The sequence below is a fragment of the Patagioenas fasciata genome, chromosome 3, assembly GCF_037038585.1.
Source record: "Patagioenas fasciata isolate bPatFas1 chromosome 3, bPatFas1.hap1, whole genome shotgun sequence".
Taxonomy (NCBI): domain Eukaryota; kingdom Metazoa; phylum Chordata; class Aves; order Columbiformes; family Columbidae; genus Patagioenas; species Patagioenas fasciata.
The window spans coordinates 81779038-81800150 of NC_092522.1; the positions used below are offsets into that span (position 1 = coordinate 81779038).

Genomic DNA, 21113 nt, shown 5'->3' on the forward strand with positions numbered 1-21113 from the left:
TACTAAATGCAGACTGTGTGGAAGTTCCTTGTTCTTTGGAAAATAACTGCTCATTCTCAACTTTTCTTTTCTTGAAAACTATATCTTCAGTCTGTCCTGCACTTGAAAACAGTAATACATTCCCCGCCTGCAATTTAATAGGGAATTCAAAAACACACTTCTGCTATGCTCCTCACTGAATTAATATATATCTTTTGCACACTTGACTTAAGCTTCTGACTTGTGATTTCTTTTACATTTTAGATTACTGAGGGTTTATTTAAATGTTCCTCACATTGGTACATTCATGGCTTTCTGTGATACTGCCTGCTATACTCTTATTTGCAGTTTATTTCCTGCATAATATTTACTCTGAGTTAGGGTCTGTTTGTACTTTTTTTCCACAGGACTATCATATACAGCTTTTATTAGAGTAACTAAGTAGACATGCAAATTAAGTATAATCTTGTGAATATAGGATCCAATGTTTGGCTGTTGGTTTGAAATAGTAGTACAGTTGTAATTGCTGGTAATTCCAGTCATATAGAAAATCTCTTTGATCTTTCACCTTAAAGCAAACCAAATAAAACAACAACAACAACAACAACAACGAGTAGATGCATAGTATGGGATATTTGAGTGTATTACGTCGGTAAATTTAGACGTTCAACCCAAGAATTTGCAGAGACATTCTCTAAGTCTATATATTCAGTTCATTTGAAGTTAAAAACAGAAACTCAAGCCACAAAAGAGACATGATTAGTTCTTTGTCAGGGAGACACCTGCTGCTTCTTATTCAGCTTGGGACAAATGACATTGGAAATAAAAGGTCAAAGCACTTGAAGTTATGGATAAACGAATTAGCAATTATACTGAAAGGCACAAAAAACACAAGTGATATTTTCTGGCATACTACAAATTATCATAATAAATTATCCTATAGACCCCGTGACGAGTTTGACACAGGAATGAAATGTTACTTTAATGGGAAAAAAAAAAGTATGCAAACAATAATAACTGGAAGATATTATGAATATTTAAAATAGTAAACATACACATGAAAAATACACTACAGGCACTTAGCAGTCAAAGTATCACAGATACTATTTTGTGACACAGAATATCTGGAAGGAGTTGTAATATTATTTTTAAATATTAAATAATGTGAATTAGTAGCTTTGTTTAAAGAGATGGTTGTGCTGGAAAACTGCCAACATAACAAGTGTAACTGATAATTATTACTGGAAATTCAGAGAAGAATGGTTCAGCATAGAACAGTAATGCTTAATCTGCAAGGTAAAAAAATGTGTACCAAGAAACAAAAATGCACTCAGAACAGATGGCCTTCAAATGGCTAAACAGAAAAATCAGGAGACAAATTATAAACAAAATAGACAACAGTTATTTAAAGTACATACAGAGAACACAGAAAAAAGAGAATTGTGCCTTTTTTTTTCTAGTATTTTTTAAAGAGGGTAGGAAAAATAAAGTAAAAATCCAATATACTAGAAAATAACATAAAAGAAAATACAGCAAAAATCAGGTACCATCCATCTATATTCACGAGAGTTGCTGGTTCAAACAAAAACTATATCATAATGGCAGACCTGCCATAAATCTGCACGGTTTATGGAATGTTACACCTCAAAACATTATATCCCCAAAGAAACAGAGTCCAAATATATGTTATATAAACTTTAGTGTCGTTAAAATTTTCATCATCTGACACCTTAGATTCAGTTGCAGATTCCAGTTTAGACCTAACCAAGTCTCACATTTTTTGTATAAAACATAGCCTGAGTTTTGTCCTTACAAAAGAGCTGAAACTCCTCTGTAAGTACTATACATTATTTATTAAATGATAATTTAGGTTCCACTTCTGAATGCAAAACTGTTCAATATATCCCATGTAAACTCATTAAAGGAATGGAGTAATTATTATATAACGTATGAAAGCTTTCTATAGCTGAACCAGGACTCGGATCGCAGGCACAACAGGCAGGGTCCTCTTCAGATGCAGGCCATAGTCGAAGAGAGCAAGACCCTCGTGATATCCCACTTTTATAGGGTGTATGACATGGATGGGATAAAATACTTAGTTGGTCAGTTTTAGTCACCTGCTCTATTCGCCTCTCCTTGCAAATACAGCCCTCTCACTTACAGCATATGTGTCTTTATCAGTGACCTTGCATTCCATTGTTTCTGTTTACAAAAACATGTAGCCAGCTTCAGAAAAGTACAGTTACTTAGAAGAACTTAGCTGAAAGGAAAATTCATTAAAAGAGAAACTGGTCTTGTTTTTAAGAAAACCAGGGCAGTAATGAAATCTGTAATGAGCAAAGACTTGGAAACTCCAAAATCAAGATAGATTTATGGATTCCGGGGGTGAAAACTATTGAAAGACAATTAAACCATTATAGCTTCTGCTGAGCTGCATATTTATCTTCCTCTCAATTATATTCATTTGAACTAAAACCTGATGAGTTTTTTGTGAGTGCTCAGAATTTACTGTATGTTGTTATATCTTGTATACTGAGCTGAGATTTCTTCAGTGTATTAAGGATATAACATTAAAATATTTCCCTGGAACACAATTTATTTAGATTACATTTTACCTAAAATGACACCATTTTCAAAACAAGTTTTCCTCAGCCTTACTTTTAGACCTTGAAACCCTTTCTCTGCAGGCATGCCACCTTCATTTCAAAAATGTAGATGCAAAGAGCTAAGAACCAACATCAGTGGTTTGTGAAGAAAGACTCAGACAATTGAAAATCTTTCTGACCCAAGTCTAGATATTAACTCAAGGTTTTGAGAATAGCAGCTAGCCAGAATACAGTACAAAACCATTCCACCTGCACTGGACAGGTTTAGCACAATGAAGATTAACCCACACCAGTAACCAGCTGCAATGGACAAGACCACACTGATCCTCCATGGGATAAGCACACTTGTTTTGCATAAACAATGGTAAGTGGTTAGCCTACCACTTAATATAGGTGCTTTGATTAGTGTACACAACAGCGTTGTAACATGTCTAAACCCTGTCTTCCACAATATCACAATCCCCAAGATTTAGGTTGGGGCAATGTCTGTGCATTGCTTAAGAAAAAAACCTTGTAATTCTGGACTTCGCCCATGTCTGTCTCCTCAGGCAGCAGTGGAGCTCCAAAGGAAAAGTGTGGGTTTGAGTCCCACTATAAACAGAGGCACACTAGAGGGTTTGAGTCCCAGCAGAACTCCAGGTGCATTAGTGGGCTGGAGCTCTACTAGAAGCTCTACTCCCACTGAAATTCCCTTGACAGAAGCTTATAAGCCTGTTATATTATCTACTACATTCGCAAGATCACTGAGTCCTTCCTATTATTCATTAAAGATCACTTATCTTTGCCACCTCTAAGAGCAGTATTTACATTCTCTCCTCTTTCTTACATATTTCCTTTAGCCTGAATAGCCTGAATAATCCTCATCACAAGAAATTTAAAATAACTATTTGTGAATACAATTTGTGTTGATGAGTAAAATTATGCATCATATAAACTGTCCCATCAACACAAATCATGTATTCTCACAAAACAAACAAACAAACAAACAAAATTATTAAGCCTATGTTTGAATGTGAAACTGAAGTACATGGAATTTGTTGGGTGTTTGTTTTCATTTTTATAATTAATAGGTACATCACTCCTCAAGTAAAAATGGACAAAACGCATGCTGTTTTATCTAAGAAACAAGAAAATTAACTTAAACCAAGATTTGTAAGATAATTTATCTTATTCTATTAGCCTAATAAAAAAAAAAAAAAAAATTCATCAAATTATACAACCAGAGGAAATAAAAAAGTTCTATCCAAACAGCTTCAATGATCTATTTAAAGGTACAGGAAAATCAGGAACACAAAAAAACACCCTCTTGTTATGAAACTACTGCTAGCAAAATTATTATTTTCTTTATAAATGGGTAAAGGTTCTCAGATAGCTGATTTTCATGTTTTAGTTTCTCATGCTAATGCTTATTTGTTCCAGTTCCTAATATGAACATGGTAGATGACAAGGATAAAGAAAACAAATAATTGGAAAATAGCATCATTCATTCAGAAAGTAGTTTACTGGCTGTAATACTATATATATAAAAGTCACTCTATGAATACTGTAGCAGGTGTGAGACAAATATAATTTTGTAAAGACAGGTTATAACCTCATGATTGCTTCAAGCAAGACCTAAGTATGAGCTAACAGCAAAAGGCAGATGCCCCTTTTCTGAATTGGGCTAGAGCTTCTGACATGCTCTAAGGTATCCCTGTACTTCCAGATCCTGTTCCATCAATGAAAGGGTCTCTCACAGGTCTTACACCTGCTAGCACTGTGTGGGTGTGTTAGACATTTTAAGAAAGGTCAACTGGCACCAGGCACTTAAATGTGGGCTACTTGCTTAATCCATAGCAGCTTAAACTGCCATCACAGACACTGAAGGTCTAATAAATGGATGGCGGACTCAAGAGCAATTCAGCTGACAAAGTTACAGAGAAGTGTTTTGTCTTTCTGTATATGTTTACTGCATAAAAGATACATTGGGTAGCCAACCTATCCTCAAATGCATTGCTCTGGAATAGGATGGATGTTCTCTGTCACATCTGCTGCCTTACGTAGATGTACTTGAGATCATGGAGCATCTAAATTGAGTTACTCCATTGAACACAGCTTTAGAAGATAAGTCAAATTTACCTCTCAGCTGTGGTATGATTGCTTTTGCTAGGTCTCTACTGGCTAAAACAGAAGCCTATGTAGCTGTTGCTCCAATAACCGCCTTTTACCAGAAGATTTATTTAGGCATTTTAATCCTGAACTTAGTCTCTCACAATCTGTATTCCGCTCTGAGGTACAACATTCTAACACACGGAATTGGATTCAAGATTGAATTTATGTTATGAGCCATGATGTGAGAGATCAAGTAGGTTCTAAAAAAAAAAAGAAAAAAACAAAGAAAAAATAATAAAAAAAAAAGGAGTCCATATCAAAATCCCCCATCCTCTTTGAGAACATCTGCAATTATTAGTCACCTTTTTTTTTTTTACAGTAACACTGAGAATAAAGGTGGGTATTGTCAAAAATAACCTTTCACATCTATTACACATGAGCTGCCCTTGTTTCATTAAACTACTGCATTGTTTACCTTCTCAAATTCCATACTTTTCACAGATAAACCTCATTTTTTCAAGTGAGTCAAAATTAACAAGATTGATGTAATGTCAATTATTTCAGCAAATTACTTATGCACAGAAGACAGTCATCAAAATCGTATCTATTTAATATGTTAACAGACACAAATCAAAGATAGCTCTTCTCTGAATTAATAAAATCTGCCCTGGATTACCAGGGCTTTAGAATAGTATTAGTTGTACGGAAAAAAAAAAGTGCATACTTAATGCCCCTAACACAGTTTCATTTTAAAGGAAGACAGAATAGGATTTTTTTCATAATATTGATGATTAATTGCAAATTTCAATACACAATCTATTTGTAAGAAAAGTAAGATTTGTTTTTTAAACTGGTTCATGTGATGCATTGTACTTAGGTTTTCTACAGCTAACATATTTAAAGAAAGAAAAGCTCTTCAAAAACAAGAAATATAAAAAAACCTCAACAAGCTATATACTTAGAATAAAGAAAGCTTTTCACAGTATCACAGTATGTTTGGGATTGGAAGGGACCTCAAAAGATCATCTAGTTCAATCCCCCTGCTGGAGCAGGAACGCCTAGGAGAGGTCGCACAGGAATGTATCCAGGCGAGCTTTGAATGTCTCCAGGGAAGGAGACTCCACAACCTCCCTGGGCAGCCTTTTCCAGTGCTCTGTCACCCTCACTGAGCAGAAGTTCTTTCTCAAATTTAAGTGGAACTTCCTGTGTTCCAGCTTGATCCCATTATCCCTTGTCCTATCATTGTTTGCCACTGAGAAGAGCCTGGCTCCATCCTCATGGCACTCACCCTTTATATATTTATAAATATTAATAAGGTCACCCCTCAGTCTCCTCTTCTTCAAACTAAAGAGACCCAGCTCCCTCAGCCTTTCTTCATAAGGGAGGTGCTCCACTCCCTTCATCATCTTTGTTGCCCTACACTGGACCCTCTCCAGCAGTTCTCTGTCCTTCTTGAACTGAGGGACCCAGAACTGGACACAATATTCTAGATGGGGGCTCACCAGGGCAGAGTAGAGGGGAAGGAGGACCTCTCTCGATCTACTGACCACCCCCCTTGTAATACACCCCAGGATGCCATTGGCCTTCCTGGCCACAAGGGCACAGTGCTGGCTCATGGTCATCCTGTTGTTCTGTTGAACCCCCAGGTCCCTTTCCCCTACACTGCTCTCTAATATGTAATTTCCCAACCTATACTGGAACCTGGGGTTGTTCCTGCCCAGATGCAGGACTCCACACTTTCCCTTGTTAAATTTCATCAGGTTATTTCCCGCCCAACTCTCCAGCCTGTCCAGGTCCCGCTGTATGGCAGCACAGCCTTCTGGCGTCAGCCACTCCTCCCAGCTTGGTGTCATCAGCAAACTTACTGATAGTACACTCTATTCCCTCATCTAAATCGTTAATGAATATATTGAATAATATTGGCCCCAGTACTTAACCCCTGAGGCACTCCACTAGATACTGGCCTCCAACTGGACTCCGCACCATTGACCACCACTCTCTGGTTTCTCTCTTTAAGTCAGTTTGCAACCCACCTCACTACTCTATTGCCTAGATCACACCTCCTCAATTTAGCTGTGAGGATGTTGTGAGAGACTGTGTCAAAGGTTTTACTGAAGTCAAGGTAGACCACATCCTCTCCACCTCAAAAATGCAGAAACACATTTTTTATAAAGCCAAACTTTAAGAACTAAGCTCTAAACTGTTACCAAATAAAATACTGCAATTGCATGCACCCAGGTCCCCCTTCTCAGAATGCAAATAAGTACGTCTGTGAAAAATATGTAAAAAAATGGCGACTTAATCAGTGCTCTGAGTTTCTTTTGGTCTGGGTTTTTTTGTTTTGGGGTTTTTGCACAAGTAAATGTTCTTTCATAAAAGTTGCAGATACTGGTGGAAAGATATCTTACTCTGAAGCTGATTCGTTTTCAGACAAGTGTTACCAATAGATTAAACAGTTTTTCTTCAGTGCTTGATATAATTATGTTAATGTACTGTTAGTAGCATCTATTCTAAGGAGCTTTAAATTAATGCTACAAGTATAGAGAACTAAGACAGGGAGAATATCCTCAAAATCCAAGTAATATTTTTTTTCCTCTAACAAAAATCTTTTGCTTGTTTATTGAAGTAAAATAAAATGTAAAATCTGTGTATCTTTGCTTGTTATCTCACTATTGACATGATATAGTAGCAGGGAAAGAATTATTCCTAAGATAGCAGGTAAAAAACTTATGTCCTAGGATTCTTTTATTTTACTGAAGTCAGAAATTTCCATGACAACAACAAGAAGTCTTTATCCAAGTCTTCTAAAAAGAAAATCACTAAGAGCCCAAGTTGACTGATGGTCATCGTATGATCCTAAACTCAATATCTAATCCCAAAGTTCTAATTTTATCATCACTTCTTTTAATTAAAATTTTGAATTTATTTTGTTTCACTTTCTATATATAGTACCAAAACCAGAAAAACAAATTCAAAGAGAAATTAACTTACCATTAATTGATTGAATAATCCCTGCCAAAAGAATTTCTAATGAAAAAATTGTTCTGATAACAACAGTTACAGTTAGTAATTTATCTTAGCTAGGAAAAAAACAACCAACCAACCAAAAAAAAAAAAAAACAAACAAAAAAAAACAACAACCAAAAACAACCAAACAAAAAAACCTACTGTAGGATTCATTTCAAAATCAAATTATCTCTTGAAATGTGAACAATTGTTAATAACAGTTTATACAGAGCACAAAAATAAAATATTGAGGACTTTTAATTTTAGTCTCATGATTCAAACAGGAATAGTGATATCGAAATGAAGCACTTAAAACAGCACTGATGCAGCACAAGAGAAAAGTATGCATGTAAAATATTAGGCCAAACCAGTGAGGAACATGGAGCTCAAGAAATGGATTCATTCATTGTCTGGTCTACAAGCTATTTTACTGTATGGGTGAGAAAAGAAATAAAAGATCAATTTTCCAAGATTCATAGAAGACACAGCAAGATGTGATGGGAAGGCCAAATAAAGAGGAGGACATCTAAAATAATTGCTATATGGTCTTGAACTTTTATGAGAATGTTGGTGTTGGGAATAGGGACAAGAATGAAGGAATAAAAAAGACAAGTAAAGATAATGAGATTGGTTTTGGTGACATTCAACTGAATTTGAAAGTAAGATAGGCAAAATGAACCTTAAGAGAAGTCTGAGATGCAAGTTTAGGTAGAGAAAGACAGGTCAGGGAAAAAAGGTAGATTTTTGCAGAAATGAGTTAGAATGACATCTGCATTATGATATGTTCCTATTTATTTTTTCCTATTCCTATTTTTATTTTCTGATATATCATTGTGTGATCATGTGGTTAATCTATACTATGAATTAATGGAAAATATGTTAAAGGAGAAATTACCATTTCTGGATCTAAATTGATAATTTTGTAGCTGTTAATGGGATGGGCATAAATATTGAAAAAGACTGATACAGGAGAATGTTCTAAATTTAAGGTCTAAATAGTTTGAAACCTTTTTTGCAAATCCTATGTAACTATACTGCTTCACTGTTTTTCCCTCAGCACCAGTTTAACACCTCATCAGCAGTGCACTCAAATCTTGTAATACAAAACGCTATCTCTGGAGAATCTTCTGGTTTTTAAATCTCTACTTGTCTCATATTTCGGGGCTTTTTTCTTCTTTTTTTTTTTTTTCTAATGCCTATTTGCCTACTTAGTCGATATATCTGTTTAAACTATGGCATTTATAATATTTGTAAAGAAATATGAAATAAATGACAGTTCAAACTCATAATTATTGACCACTAAGAAAGAAAGATAAACAACTCTGCTGAAGTCATGGATTTTCCGAATTCAGATATGTAAGGTAAAACATGTTTCTAAAGTCGTTACTGATAACCTGCCTCTGGTTTATTGATTAGGGTTTCCTTCAAAACATTCTTATTATATGAACGTGACGATGATGACTAGCACAGCAGCCCTTAGCAAAAATCTAAGGAGTCTTGCAAAAAGCAGCAAAGTCATTCTGAGAAATATAGAAAGGACGAGGTGATGTAGATGAAGATGTTACAAAACAGTGATCCTCTATGGAGAAGTATTTTGAAAGTGAACTAATAAAAATGTTCTATAAGTAGTAGTATGCAAGTGTCAGTATATTAATTTAGGAGCATCATATAAAAAAAAAAATATCAGTAGAAGTTCTATATATAGCTTTGAAAATGTTGACATTAGACCAGTGTTTTTGCTAACACAATGAGGCAGCAATAAAGTAGATATGGTCATCTAAAGAGCACTGACAGACCACAGGTTTTATTGCCCAGTATGTGTAATGTTGGTGCAAAAAGACAGAATGCTTGATCTTTTTTTTTTTTTTCTGCTAAAGAGTCTCTAACTCCCTGTTACTGTCAAATTTCCCGAGATTTTGATTTATGAAAGAGACATGGCTAAACTGTCCTGCATTGTATTGAAAATCTCAACTGTCAAATCTTTTGCATTAAAGTTACACAGAAGTCTGTATCTACTCTTAAGATGAGGCTTTATACAACAGGACTTGCTATAAGTATGAAGAAAAGAGTCCAAACAATATGATGAAAGTGATTTTGAAAAGAGAAGAAAGAAAATAAAAAGATAGAAGAAACTTTAATTACTTTGCTCATGTAGATTTTTCTTTGTCTCAAATAGGTAGCAACCAAAAATCTATATAGTTGTTTATCGGAAGCTTTTTTTCACTTCTACACAGTAATACAAAGAGCTTGGTTCTAGTACTTCAAGAACATAAGGACCTTAAATTAGGAGGAAAAAAAAATAAAATAAAAAAAATAAAGAAAAATAAGGAGTTATTGGAAGAATGTGTCTCCAGAAACATTTGAAACTGATTACAGAAACATTTGAAACCATCCTCTTATTGAAAGAACAGAAGACCACTACTGTGGGAGATTTGAGGGATTTTCTTGAGGCTTAGTTGTGGAGGAGTTGCTGTTAGATGGAGATTTGTTACTGAACCAGTCAGGAATTTCAAGGCTGGGAACAGGACCTGCCATGGGAGAGAAGCAACACCAAAATAACAAGGCCCCAACGTGGTGTAAATCAACAGACCTATTAGCAGTGAGACTCGGGTGCATGGACAGCCCATGAACATGGACAATATCCAACCAGCTAATGCATGCTTGGAGCGTGGATATGTGATCAGGAAATAACTGCATATATAAGGAGGTTTGTCTCTGTAATAAATGGCTTTGCTTCAATTCATATTGAATTGTGTGGAGTCCACGAGTTTTTGCCCTCACACACTACTGTTTTTATAAATATGAGCATTTTCTATGTAAGCATTTATTAGTAAAATATTGATTTTAAAAAAATCAGAAGTTACTGAACTAAAACGCAAAGCTACGTCTCAACGTAATTCAAATTAAGTAGTTTTTCAATTACTGAACTGCATGTCTTAACTTCCTCCAAGCTGAAAATCCTATTCATATATGAAGAAAAGTTTCCATTTAATCCTCACATGTAATAAGATAACAGTTATTATCTAAAAATTGGACCTTTTCTATAATTATTTCTGAATCATCAAAGATCTGCAAGCCTTAAAGTCTATTTGTAATGCATAAGCTTTGTGCTGTAGAAGAATCATTCAAAGAGCCAAGGGGAGAAAAAAAAAAAAAGGTTATTTTTAATGGTATATAATAGTAAAAAATTACTTCCCAGTGGGTTTTTCACTTTCACTTATATCTCTGGGAAAGTATAAAATAGTAATATCCGCCTGTTTTAGAACCCAACAACAGGAATGCTTTGAAGTATTTTGTGGACAAGTAAAGTAGAATGTCTAACAGAAAAAAAAAAAAAAAAAAAAAAAAAGCAAAATAATATCTATTCTATCTGTACCTGCTAGATATAGGGGAACATAATTTACACGCTAACACTATACAGCTCATCCAATATGACAGAGTGCCATAACAACTTTTAGTACCACAGAACAACCTGAAAACTCCAGAATTTATAATTCAGTTCATAACCAATAAATCTGTCCCTGAACAAAGTTCTTGAATCAAAGACAGCAAGTCAATGTAAAGAATACTTCTTTATGAAAAATGCATCTGTAAAGGATAGAGATACCTGGATTTTAGCTCCATCTCCATAACTATCTAGCACAATTGCCTTGAATTAACTAGACAGAACTGTAAAATATTTCATGAAAAATTGTGGAAAAGAAATCAGTCTGCTTAACTGTGAAATTCAATTTAAAGTGTTTTCATAGGGAAACTTCACCTATATTTGCTGTTCTAGTGAATATTTACCTTCCATTTGCAGCTATAGGGACTAGAAGAATTCATTGTCTTTCAGTTGTCAAAGGGAAGGAATCACTGAACTTATTTTTCAATGTCAGTATTAATAATTTATTCAAAAGGAAACTTGTAATTGTTTGTAGACCAATATCAGAATGATGGTATGTGGGAACACTGAGTAAAGCAGTCAAAGAAAGAAGAAATGCAAGTAAACTATGGGAAAGGAGACTGAAAACACACAAAGCCTGATGTAAAGTCTTCAGCCTCTGTTCACGTTGTGGAATTTCAATCCTGAGACTGACATGCTCTGCCGATCTCAGTTCAGACAGTATTATCTTCATTTCATTTATACTTTTGAGTCCAACCAATGATGTAAAGTGTCTAAGCACAGATTTAAACAGTTTATTTAAAAATTTAGATTCTATTACATATGTTTTCTCTTTATATAAATTGCACATCTTCCTATCTGCACACATAATGTACGGAACTTATCCATTTGATTTATTCTTGAATTACACACACTACAAACTACCCTTCTAAAGATATATACTAGAGTATCCTTACTTTCTGAACTTAAGTGACTGACAATTAAACAAACAGATAAAAATAAAATCAATTCTAAAAATAATTTTCAAACAGATGTAAGTACCATGTTAACTTTCAGAATTCTGTCTCTATTCTGTAGTCCATTTATTTTAATTACAAACTCAGGTTGAAAAATATAGACAGAATCATTTCACCTTCCCAAAAGAAATATTGAGTTTACTTCATCACTTTATATAAAAAAAAACTTTTTGGCACTTTAAAAATATTCTTTAAAGGAAAAGAAAGTCTGAAAATCTAAGTTAATAGGTCAAGTGAAGTACTATTAATCACTATATGGAAACATCAAATGTGGTAACTGTCTATCAGGAATTCTCTAAATTCTTGTGCAACTGTTCTGACGTGCAGGTTGTTGCTTGTTAATAAAATGTACCATGTACATGCAAATAAAGGGCACAGATGTATAAATAAATTGCATTCAAATCAATTAGAAAATAAAAACAGATGAGACCAGAGAAAACTTTAATAGAAAATTTCAACTACTGAGAAACTGAAGGAGACCAGTGAAAGTTATGATCCAGGTTGAGAAGTTGGATTACATTTTCCATGGTGCACTAAGCATAGTATCTAAACTTTTTTGACTCTTAAGTAAGCACCATTTCAAAAGTCAAAATAAATTTTAATTTAAGTTTAGGTATATGTTATCTACAGGAAAAAAAAAGAATATGTGTTCCATTCTGTGTTATCAAGAGGAAAGGATTGGAAAAGCTCCTGTTTCATGTATTTTACTGCTGCATCTTCTTGAAATGCTTTTTTTTTCAAGATTTTATTACTGAAAAGCTTAGGAGGCCATGCTAGTGCTTGTTTAAGAAAGCTTTAGACCTGCATAACAAAAGCATACCAAAATGCAATTTTTCTCTGCTTCTGAAGAATTATATAAGACATACTTTCACAATATTCAGCCTGGTCGTGGAAAATTAGTTCCAGATGATGATAGCACCTAACAACCACCAAATAATAGTTATGCATGCCTATGTATTTAAACGTGTGTGAAACTATGAATGCATAGAGATGGACAGAGAGTCTAGCTAAGTATCTGTTTGCTTCTATGTATGTCTACTATGTGTAATACATACACACATTTAAAGATAAATATAATACTCCCACACATTCCTCTTAGAAGTGTGAAGCTAGGCGTAATCAACATCTGTTGCAAGAGCTATACCAGATTATTTACTAAAAAAGCACAAAGATAACAACCCTTCTAGTAAATGTGAATATTTTGATTAGAACATGTTCTGCTCAACTGCTGAAATCTTAAGGCAAATTGAGTCAAGATTAGTGAATATTTTTCTTCAAGTTATTAATCCAGTTTCTGCCATCTTCAGGAGATTTCACTTGAATTAGGTATCAAATAGTCTCCCCTAGTTTCTATTTTAAGTGAAAGTGATGTGCAGAACATTTTATCTTTCATTCTTTGGTCAAATATCTCTACATTGAGCAATTGCTCAAATGCCAAAAGGGACAACAATGTAATTTTCAAATTGACTAAAAAGTTTCTAAGTGACTAAATTCAACTAGCATGACCAACTGGGAAAGCATGCTTTGAAGGGCACAAAGTAATGCATGCCTTACTCATTCACATGTAATTGTAATGATATAGGGCACACATTGCATTATTTTGTTGCTTCAGTGTATGTTGATATTTTTGTCTTATTGTTTGCACTTTATTGTTAATGTTTCAAGAAGATGTTCCTCTTCTTCATGTGTTTACACAACATACACAGAAATTTCTCTAAGACAAAGTGTCAGATCCACTATCAGAAGGGACCCAACTTCTATTGATTAATGAAGACATATGTTTTGTCACCCAAAAAAAAAAAAAAAATTGTTTTCAGAAATAAATCCTGAATACTGTCTACTCTGAATTTTGATTTAAGCATATAACATTGAAGAGCTAAACCAGTTTGGCAGAAACAAACACTGCCTATAGGCAAAACAGAGATGCAGAGTAGTCGTTGTTTAACAAATTCTACATTACAGAAGCCATTCATGTGACTCTATTTGCATTACTTCTTTAAACATCTGAATTTTCCAAAACAGTGCTATTCAAATGGCATTAGCATAAAAGTTTTGCAGTTTATATAGATGAAATCTAAATGGGTAGTAGAAAACTTCCAAAATTTAACTTACATGATCAATCAGTTCACGAACCATTCCATTCCACTGTCCGCTGGAATCTTCCTGGGCTCCATATTTTCCATCCTCCACCAGTCTAATCTCATAGGAAAATCCAAGAATAGTAGACAGCTCTCTGAGGAGGTCAATGCAATAACCTTCAAATCGATCATTTCCATACAAGGGTTTGTCAGACTTCTTGAACATAACATATGGCTCTTCCTGCAAAAGTTAAAAAGGCAGAACAGATAATGAGTGTCCACACACCTTTCTTTTCTTTTTAACCTGAAGTCATACACTGTCATCATACCACTACCTGTACAAAGAACTAAAATGAAAAGTAGATTCCTTTTATCTTTTGATTATGTATGTCTGAAGTCTTTATTTATCTTTTAAATGAAGCTAGTCTATGATATACATTCCATTAAAGTTGAATTTCTTTTCTTTAAACATTTGCCTTGCTATAATTATTTTAAACTACAATGTGATATTTTTGCATATTGTGATGTGTAAACAAAACAGCAAACAAATTAAAATTGTTGACAGAATATTCATAATTATGGAAAGAAACAACATTTTAGCAAAATATAGGATTTTTTCATCTATTTCTCAATACAGGATGACCTTCCTCAAATATAAAGCTGAAGGGAAAAAGACAAAAAAACAAATGGCAGAGTTTTACACTACAATGTGGTACCAATATTGAAGTTGTATTTCACAGGTTAAATACACAACTCAGTCTCTGCTCGTGCTCTAGACAGGCTTTTTTCATTTTATACAATAATAAAAAAATGAGTGCCAGGTAAGGTAAGACAAATGGTAGTAGATGTAATTACTGCATCAAATGCAAGTCACAATGAATAATCAGTTGAACTCTCCAGGGTAACTTAACAAAATTCATACAGCCCTAAATCTCCACATCAGCACTCAGCGAGGTTAAAGGCACTTCATTCTACAGGCATCTGACAGCTTTAATAAGGACTTGTCAGCATTTCTGATGTAAACAACTATATTGAGGTGTCCCATGATTTAAGCACCATATCTGCATAAACCTGGAGCTTTAACATCTAAGATTTTACTTAAAATGCAAAGGAGAAAGCAGAGAGAACTCTTGCTCTTAAAAGAAGTGTGCTCAGAGTATATCTCTTCCGCTGTTGCCTCTTACACTACTTTTTTTTTTCTAAACAAAATGTGCTACTGAAGACTCTGCTGAGATTCTAATGAATATCTTTATACTCGTTAAGGTTATGGCTATATTTTTTTAAAGTACTGATCTTCATAAAATTAACATGGAATGTAAGATTAAATAAATTGTCCAGAGAAACTACTACAATATTTCGACAGAAACTTTTCAAACAATAGATAAGCAAATGACTTGAGGAGTGCTCTTCTAGTTGTAATACTGAAAACAACAAAGACTTGACTGAAAACATGAAAGTTGACAGCAATTTAAATGGCAAAGGTCATTGAATAATTCTTGAGAAGCAAAGCCAGTGACAGAACAAAAGCTACATACAAGAACAGTTGTTAATAAACTGGTATGAAATATATTGTAGAAAACAAAACAAAACAAAACAAAACAAAAAACAAAACAAAACAAAAAAACCCCCACAACACTACAGAAAATAGTTTTGCAGGTGAAATGAGAATTCCATAAACAAAGCACACTACTGGCCAAGCAGACGCTATGCTAAGACAAAATATAGTAAGTGTAGAAAAAGAAGCAACAAGACTCAAACTTGCATTCTTCAATGAATGGAAACTGAGAAAGGAAATTATGGAGAAGTAAAATGTAACTCAGTGTGAAGAACAAACAAAAAAGCAAACAAATATAAAGCTTATGCAGGGACAAATATGTAAGTGCCAAAGCAAAAAATACAATGTAATTAGCAGCCGATATAAAGGATAAAAAGTTACATTCTAAAAGCAAGGATAAAAGGAAATTCTAGAAATTAGTTAATCTGTTGCCCAGCAGGAAGCGAAACTTGTGAAATGACATTGACACAGGCAATCAGTTTGATGGTTTGCTTGTGCTGGTCTTCTCTGCAAAGGTTAATGCTGATCAGATAATGTAAAACATTAACACAAGAAACACATGTAAAAGTGTGTATAGTAAAGGAGGGAAAGATAACTTCAGTGAGTCTTCGAATTTTATGTATTTTCGGGAATTTTGAATACTGCAGTTTAAGAGAAAAAAGAACCAAAATCTACAAAATAGGATAAGGAAAGACTGAAAGAATATGGGTTGTTTCACTTAAGGAGGAACAGACTGGGATGGATGGGATAAAAGCCTTCAACACGTACAAAGGAACCAGAAAAGTTATTTTTGTAGAGAGGACAGAAATTAATGGTCTTAAACTTTGGGGGGGGAAGAAAATAAAATAAAAAGGTTAGAAATTAGGAGGCACTTTATATTGGTAACTATACTTGTCTACAGTAGGTTATGTAATAATTTGGAGTGCTTTGTTAGAAGAAAAAGCTAAGCTTAGTCGCCTCTTGTTAAACAAGATGAGAAAAGAACATTCACCATCTAGGAAGTGAAATCGTGACAACTGAAAAAATCATGCATTTCACCTGTGAGGTTCTGTGTTTTGGGAATTTTCCAAAATGTCTGGAACTTCTTTATCAACAGTAGTTAACTCAAATATATTATCCCATATTGAATTCAGCTTAAATACTCAATAAAATTGTTTAACACTTTAAATACTGAAATTTATTCCTGAAGGTGTAAAAAACCCTATTTCAGGTGTAAAAAAAATCTCAGACTTTTGCTTCCAAATATAACATTGTATATATGCCTCTCTAAGCATTATGAAATTCCTGTGTAGTTAGGAATGCTCACATACACATTTGCTCTCTGATTTGTTCAGATATTTACAGAGTCACACATCCCCCAATCCCTCTGAAATCTTGACAAGATTCTTGATGACAGTTTTGTTTCTATCTTCCATTCCACGCAATCCTGAACTATATGGGGCAGAATTTAAAGATGTGTGATATCAGGGAGGCAGTGTAATTACCAATTCATGCATTTGTGCCTCCTTTACTCAGTAAGGACAGCAGGATTTTCTTCACTGAGCAATTCAGCTCAGCTATATATTCTTGCATATTTCATATTTTCCTGTAAGATGATTACAGTAATCCTCAATCACTTTATCTGTTCTGCTAATGCTTTTTTACACTTTGTAAAAAAAAACAAAAAAACAAAAAACAAAAAAAAAAAAAAAAAAAAAAAAAAAAACCAAACATATATATATATATATATATATATCTATACATTTCCTTGGCTTTGACAGGATTTGTCCATGATTTATCAGAAAGTGGTTCTTGGCTGCTTCATCTGTGATGTCTCTTATTAATTCCAGAATTTTTCCATAGTTCTCTTCCATCCCCACCTCTTCTCCCCCCCGCCCATGTAATATAAAATGCACATTTTAAATAACAAACATGGCATTTCTGTATTCTGGACAAGTCCATGCAAAGGATCTGCTACATGATTCTTCAGGTTTTAAATTTGTAGTATAGACAAATGTAAAACTTCTTGCCAGATACACTGTCATGAAAGTCCGTATGCATTAAACATATGATCATCATGGTTTCTTGGTGGATTATCACTTTCACCAACATCTTTCACTAGGACAATTATCATCAATTATATATAGAGAGTATTTAAACTGTGTGATTTGTAAAGACTGGCAATGGATTTATACTTTAATATGGTTCCCAATTTAATTTTCTCCTTCAGCTCCTGTAAACATGACCCTTGAAAGTTACTAGATCACATCAAAAAAAAAGGTAGTCAGAAGTATTTTCAGAATGTTGGCAAAATATTATTTAAAATCTTCTAAACAGTTCCAGTTGAACTTAATAGTCTTTCAACCAGACATTAACTAAAATTACTGCAAATGAAGATGTGGTCACAAGGAAGAGTAAAGTAGGGGGTAGGTTAAAAATTATATCTGTAAACAGATGATTAATCCTTGAAAAATATTTATTGAGTAGTACAAAAAATTACAAAAGTTCATTCAACAATGATATGACCCTGAAGTGACAGGTTACTGCTGTTTTCATGTTTTTACTCTGTTTACATGTATTGTTGATAAATAAAGACATTTTGCTTTATTGGTAAGGTGATGTCCTTCTGTCTGCATAGTGAACTTTAATCACAGAGATCCTTTTCAGTGACAGTGAAGCTGAAATAATCAGAAGATGACAGTCATTTTTCATACACTGTCATCAGAGCGGGTAGCATCCTTCTGGATGCCAAAAAGAGGATCACATCAAGAAGAAGACAGATTACATAAAGTCTTCATTTGATGTAAGTATTTTTTCCAAAGTCTGAAAATCAGATAAGATAAAAATTGGACAGATTGCAAAAAGAAACTAGAAGGAGTCAGTTTTCAATTGTATTGTATTAAAGACCAGATTAAATGATCAAAATGTTTTCTTCTGACTTTTTGTGCTAAACTTTCATGAATGTAAACAATTGGTTTTCTTGTAATAATTTCTATGATGCACAGCAAGTACACTATCTCCAAAGAATCATATATATACAGTTATATACTTATATATAATTATCAAACATACAGATTGTTCATTAAGACTTTCAACATAGACATACATATTTACTCAGGGCAGGGGGGAGAGGGTGAGAGGGTGGTGAGGAAAGAAGTAGAAGCCCTGATGGTGAAAAGAGGAAAACCATCTTCAAAACTGGCTACTGTTCCAACAGAGAATTTTAATTATTAGCTTCTGTTCACCAGGAATACCGGAGTTAAAAGGCTGTCATATCTAATTAACACTTATGTTAGAGGTAAGGAATACACAATAGACTTTCACAGTTGGCAGTCAAAATTCAAGTGGGAGAGGTAAAACAATCCACTAGTTACAATCAATTAAAACAACGTAATGTATTAGATATCTTACTAGTCATTAGAGCCAGGATATTCTCATAGAAGAAACTAAGGCCAGACACAAGAAAACACCAAAGTTGCCTTCCTCCACTATACTATCTATAATAGAAAGAAATTATGAATATCCTTATTTGACGTCTTTTAAGATATTTTCTGAAAGATTCCCTAGTATGACCTTTTGGGTCATGGAACATGTAGTCAAAGTGATGCTTTGATAAATCACGAGCTAAAAAACTCATGAACTCCAGCCACAGTTGTTCTTTTCTGCAGTTTCATTCCTCATTTTGTTAGGCTCCATAAAAATATATTTTTCTTTATTCCTCCATAATTCACTCTTAACTTTGGACAGAATTTAAATTAATTCAGTTGCATCCCAACAATGTGTACTAAGTTTCGATTCCAGTAAAACAGAACAGATATGAGAGCATACCTATTGCAAGTAAAACCACTTGACTCAATAAACCACAGAACATGAAATCATTAAACTGTTACAAAACTGCAGACTATACTAATCTAGTTTCCAGTTGAACGGAAATATACTGTCTTCATGATACATGAAGAATATCAAAGCTATTATTAAGTCTTATGATAATGGAAAGCAAAATATTATTTTCTTATAGTGTATCTGAAATTTTCAAAAGACAGGAAGGAAAAAGAAGAAGAAAAAAAAAAGCAAATCCAAGACATGCAACAAATACAGAAAGCATTTACCTAGACTGATGGCCCTTGGTGTACACGAGTGCAAATTCTGGAGCTATAAACTGATGCTCACCACTATGTAAAAGTACATTTTTATTACATTCATTTTTGGAGAAGGAAACTGAAGCACTAGAGAATTATTTGAGAGAAGTTGTTTGGGATGATTCTGTAAACTTGGAACCCAATAAAAGTACTTCTTAGTCATTATCTAGAGGTACAAATACACAACCATCCTATCTTCTGCTTTCACCCAGCCAGGAGAAAAGTAGCGTTATTGACCTTTTTCCACTAAATCATACTTCAACATTTGCTGATCCCACTGCACTCATTCATATACTATGATTCCCTTCAAACCTCATCATGTTTTTCTGATAGCATCACTTACATTTGAAATACAACCAAGCACTGCAGCTAAGGATATCTCTGGATACCTTGCAAGTTTGAAGGCCTCAAAGGTTATTAGAAGTATACAGACATTATGCTGCATGTCAAGACAATGGTGGTTTTCAACTTAAACTCTATGTGTTTTGAGGACCATAAACTATAAAGAAAGTTAATTTACCTTTCTCAGTGGAAAAATTCCTGAAATGCATTAAAGTGGTTTGCTTTACATTTCTGCTACATCTTCAAGAGATTAGTCAGTTTACAGTCTGCACAGGTGGCTGAAGACAGACAAGTGTAACAGAGACAGGAGTGGAATGAAGTTCAGGAAGGAGAGGGTGTAAACTTGGAAACCAGACATGCTTCTGCACCAAAATTACATGTCAGCAGGTTTCTGAGAAATTAGGAAATTCTGGGAACCCTGATCCCTTTTCATAATAGAGCTAGTGAACTTCCTATAAACCAAGGAATAATCTTTTAGTTACCTATAGTATGTATTATGCAGAGTTCAAGACAAAAAAAGATCACATAGTTCCAGCCTTACTAGCAGTATATGAATTTACTAAATGTTGTTTATTATTATTTTGCCTATCAATATATTTTCATCTTCCGTAGACTAAGTCACCACCTAAAAAGCAGGGTTTAATCACAACTGTAAAGATCTTAATGATTAAAATATAAAGGATGACAAATATATTGTTCAGAATTTCAGGAGACAGAGCTAAAAATAAGACTGGCATCTTTAAAAGAAAACTGAATATTAAAGGAAGCTACAGAGAAAACTGATCAAGACTCCACGACTGGCAGTAAAAAAAAGCAAACAAAACATAGAAAAATCACATGAACAGCTTCAATAAGAGAATTGCCTTTTAAAAAACAAAATTTTCCAGGCTGAAAAAGGAGATGAAAGAAAACTGATAAAGAAGAAAATATGTTTCTA

At 34.0% G+C, this 21113-nt stretch overlaps 1 protein-coding gene across 9 annotated transcripts in view; it reads right to left on the bottom strand.

Annotated features, from left to right (window-relative positions):
* The window catches only part of GRIK2 (glutamate ionotropic receptor kainate type subunit 2), a 431302-nt gene that overhangs the window by 153570 nt on the left and 256619 nt on the right, over nucleotides 1-21113 (bottom strand). For all 9 annotated transcript variants that reach the window (XM_065834051.2, XM_071806698.1, XM_071806700.1 and 6 more), the window contains one exon: nucleotides 14196-14402. In XM_065834051.2, coding sequence (XP_065690123.1) covers nucleotides 14196-14402 — 207 coding nt within the window. The remainder of the gene's footprint in view (nucleotides 1-14195; nucleotides 14403-21113) is intronic.